The sequence below is a fragment of the Brassica napus genome, chromosome C8, assembly GCF_020379485.1.
Source record: "Brassica napus cultivar Da-Ae chromosome C8, Da-Ae, whole genome shotgun sequence".
NCBI lineage: Eukaryota > Viridiplantae > Streptophyta > Magnoliopsida > Brassicales > Brassicaceae > Brassica > Brassica napus.
The window spans coordinates 183,739-187,741 of record NC_063451.1 but is presented as its reverse complement, the minus strand read 5'-3'; the positions used below and the strand labels follow the sequence as shown (position 1 = coordinate 187,741).

The following is a 4,003-nucleotide window of genomic DNA, read 5'->3' as shown; positions in this document are numbered from 1 at the left end:
TGTTATCAACCGGCTGTTATCTCCCCCTAAGGACGGATATGTGGACTCATCAAACTGTGAGTCTTCGTATCTGGCCTTAAACAAATCACCGGTTGTTGGCTCAAGATACTTTATAATGCTTGGGGATTCATATCCTACGTATATTCCCATCCTCCTCTGCGGTCCCATTTTAGTTCTCTGTGGTGGAGCAATTGGAACGTAGACGGCACATCCAAACGTTTTGATGTGGGACACGTCTGGCTCATGACCCTTAAGTAATTGGGATGGCGAATATCTATGCTCACTAGATGGCCTGATGCGTATCAGTTCAGTTGCATGTAAAACTGCATGTCCCCATGCTGATACCGGAAGTTTAGACTTCATAAGTAATGGACGGGCTATCAGCTGGATACGTTTAATGAATGATTCGGCCAAGCCGTTCTGTGTATGGACATGTGCCACGGAGTGTTCTACTTTTACCCCCATGGCCATACAGTATTCATTAAACGCCTGGGACGTGAATTCACCAGCATTGTCTAGACGTATAGTCTTAAGTGGAAAGTCTGGAAAATGTGCTCTCAGTCTTATTATCTGAGCAAGCAGCCGTGCAAAGGCTAGGTTCCGAGTGGACAACAAGCATACATGTGACCATCTGGTCGATGCATCAATGAGGACCATGAAATATCTAAACGTCCCACATGGTGGGTGTATTGGTCCGCATATGTCCCCTTGGATCCTTTCCAGAAAGTTCAAGGTTTCTTTATTAACCTTAGCTGGTGATGGCCTGGTTATGAGTTTCCCTTGTGCACATGCTGCACATGTGAGATTTCGTGGGATCACTCCTTTAAACGTGTGCCCTTGAGAATTCATCATCAATTTTCGCATCATTCCTGTTCCGGGATGGCCAAGCCGGTTATGCCATAAAGTGAATAGCTCTGAGGCATTTGCCTCGACCATACTGATCCGTGCATAGTAAAGACCAGTAGTCATTGCAGGCATGGTCTCTAGGATCTTTTTATTGCCTTTGGTGATCAAAGTTATGTTAAGGAATTCTTTATTTCCTTCTTCCCATGTTTCAAGGTGGAAACCGTTTAACCTTATGTCCTTGAAACTCAATAAGCTTCTTCTAGAGCTTGGGGAATACAAGGCGGTTTTGATCTCTAGGTGAGTGCCCTTTGGCATCATCACATAGGCCTGGCCGTGACCTTCAATCAGGCTGGCCTCGCCCGCAATGGTTTGTACCTTTGCACTTTGTAATGTGAGATTCATGAAGTACCTTTTGTCTCTTAGGATCGTGTGACTTGTGCCACTATCCACTACAAGTACACTCATCTCATCATTCATTTCTATAAATAAAAATTTCTACACTTTAGAAACTTTGTAAAATCTTTAAATCTTTCATTAATGTGAATGTCATTTCATAAAGTAAAAACACCAAATCAAACATAAAGCAATAAGACAATGTGATTCGAAAAACTAGTCCTTTAGACAGTCGGACGTCTCAAAATCCATCTGGTCATCTTTGCTATCCCTGTCGGATTCATTGTCAGCATCATATCCCTTGTCATCTTGACCGTTCTCTTGGATCATATTTGCCTCCGGGTTCTTGTTCTTGATACTCTCTTGATAGAGTTCGCACAAGTGCTTTGGAGTTCTACAGTTCTTGGCCCAATGGTTGTCCATCCCGCATCTGTGACATAAGGACTTGGACGTGTAAGATGGTTTGGATATGCCACCTCGTCCACGGCCATAACTCCCTCGACCCCGACCGTAATTGGAACCACGACCACGGTTATTGTGGTTTCCACTTCGGCCGGTTGAGTAGCTACCTCTACCGTTATGATTGTCACGCCTACGACCCCTGTACCCACCACGGCCTTGACCGTATGGTTTCCTGTTGTCTTGGGCGTAGTTGGTTTCTTTGGGATCTTTCCTTTCCACATCATGGGCTTCGGGTAATGGTGCTGTCCCGACCGGCCTTGCTCCACTATTTTTTCATAAGGAGTTCATTGTTTGCCTCGGCCAGGAGAAGACATGAGATCAGATCAGTATATGTGGCAAAACCTTTTGTCCTGTACTGCTGTTGCAACACAGAATTCGACTGGTTGAAAGTCGTATAGGTCTTTTCAAGCATCATCACATCGGACACTTCTTCACCACATAGCCTTAGTATGGAGACGATTTTGAACAAGGCTGAATTATACTCGTCCACAGACTTAAAGTCCATGAACCTGAGATGCATCCAGTCGTGTCTTGCCTTTGGAAGCAACACCATCTTTTGGTGATCGTATCTGTGCTTTAAAGCATTCCAAAGATCGAGTGGACTCTCAATTGTCATGTACTGAATCCTTAAGACCTTCGATGAGATGATGGCGCATATAACATATGGCCCTGTATCTATTCTTTTCATTCTCATCATTACCCTCAGTGATGGTATCACCGAGTCCCTTGGACTTTAGACTGATCCTTGTGTCTAGCGCCCACTGCAAGTAATTGTCTCCGGAGAGATTAAGGGCTGCATAGTCTCTGTTTGCTATTTTCGACATCTGATCCACATTATTATTCAAGATATTAGGTTCTCAATGGGATCACGTGGCCGCAGGATATAAGCAAGCTCGGCCACAACACGTCTTATGCATTTATGATATCAAACAAAACTAATCGACCATGGTGCTATCAAGCAAGCCGCACGGCTATATGAACAATCAATAGGTTCGTTTATGCAATTCTATATTTACCATGGTGCGATCAATCCTAAAGTTCAATTCTACATGTATTAGAAAGATTAATGCCACACGGCCATGTATGTTTTAATGCAATCAAATTCAAGATCAAACGGTTTCTATATGCTGGCCGATCCTATCCTAATCAGTCGCGGATGTAATACCAAGTTCGGGTTCATGTAGAAACGTTTTAAAACTTTCTTATGATTTCTAGGGTTCCAATCTATCAACTTATGTTTAAGGTTTCAAGGCCTTAAGTATTCATGTTCAGACAGATTGATTCAAGCAATCTAAACATTCCTAAACCTCAATTCAAATCGGAAATCAAGCAATCAAAAATAAATCTTAAAATCGGCTACATGCTTCCTTTAGGAGTTAGGGTTTTCGACTCCATAAACTAGGGTTTGCCAATTTCAGATTCAATCAATCAATAAACAAAACAGGTTCTAGTTTTGGAATCAATTCATGTTTCTAGTTCCAAGAGGTTGTCGATTTTAATCTTAGGTTTCTTTTAGGGTTTCACGGTTTCCATAATAATGGAATTAGGGTTCTTTACTTTCTATGTTCTCAGATCATGTTTTTACCTTAGTTTCGTAGTGGATTAGAACCGGACCACCAGAGAATGGTTGAGACTTCAAGCTGAGATGATCGGACGGCTGCTGCCTCCTATCGGGTCGTGGATGAGGTCTATCGCGGCTGGAGGCGTCTCGGCTGTGAGCTGATCGGGTATCGGATCGTCTCGGGACAGTCGCGGGGTTCGGGTTCGATCGCGAGCTGGACAGAAGTTCTACTCGGTCTGGAACGTGATCTGAGAGGCTGAGATTGATCTACTGAGTTCTTGAAGGATTAAGAACAGGTTTGTGTTTAGGGTTTTGGTTATGGATCGGCGGCTTAGACTTTTGGGGTTTCGGTTTTGGTCTCAGGGTTCAGAGGCTATCGTGCTGATAACGTGTTGTGAACAAGAGATGAAATCGTGTTCTATGTCTGTATTATTTCTGAATCAAAGTGTTCCCTTATATAGGGGATACAAGAGATAGAGATAAGGAAAGTATCCAAATCATAATCCTAGAGATAAAAGGAAAACATCTTAAAGATAAACATGAAAGATAAATGGAAACATTATCTACAAGGGGCGGCCGACTCTCTCTCCTCTTGGGCCGCGGATACTCTCTCTCTCTATGGGCCACGGACAGGCCTCTTGGTTCCTAGCAATCCACATTTGTTCATAACATTATCCACATACTCAAAATGCAGTCCCAAACAGAACTTAGTTTTTCCCAAGTCTTTCATTTCGAATTCTT

The 4,003-nt window shown here is 43.0% G+C and overlaps 1 protein-coding gene across 1 annotated transcript; it reads right to left on the bottom strand.

The window, feature by feature from the left end:
* Positions 1 to 1,455: 1,455 nt before the first annotated feature.
* On the bottom strand, positions 1,456 to 2,398 carry LOC106454027. Its single transcript, XM_013896210.1, has 2 exons — positions 2,058 to 2,398; positions 1,456 to 1,966 (listed from the first exon to the last, which is right to left on the bottom strand). The coding sequence occupies exons 1-2, from the start codon at positions 2,396 to 2,398 to the stop codon at positions 1,456 to 1,458; spliced, it is 852 nt and encodes a 283-aa protein (XP_013751664.1).
* Positions 2,399 to 4,003: the final 1,605 nt, after the last annotated feature.

Bases quoted from the DNA above. Each gene is read 5' to 3' on its own strand.
- LOC106454027 (XM_013896210.1), bottom strand. From the start codon at position 2,398: ATGATGAGAATGAAAAGAATAGATACAGGGCCATATGTTATATGCGCC. The intron at 1,967-2,057 runs GTACAGGACAAA...ATGAAAAAATAG, and splicing joins AATTCTGTGTTGCAACAGCA to TGGAGCAAGGCCGGTCGGGA.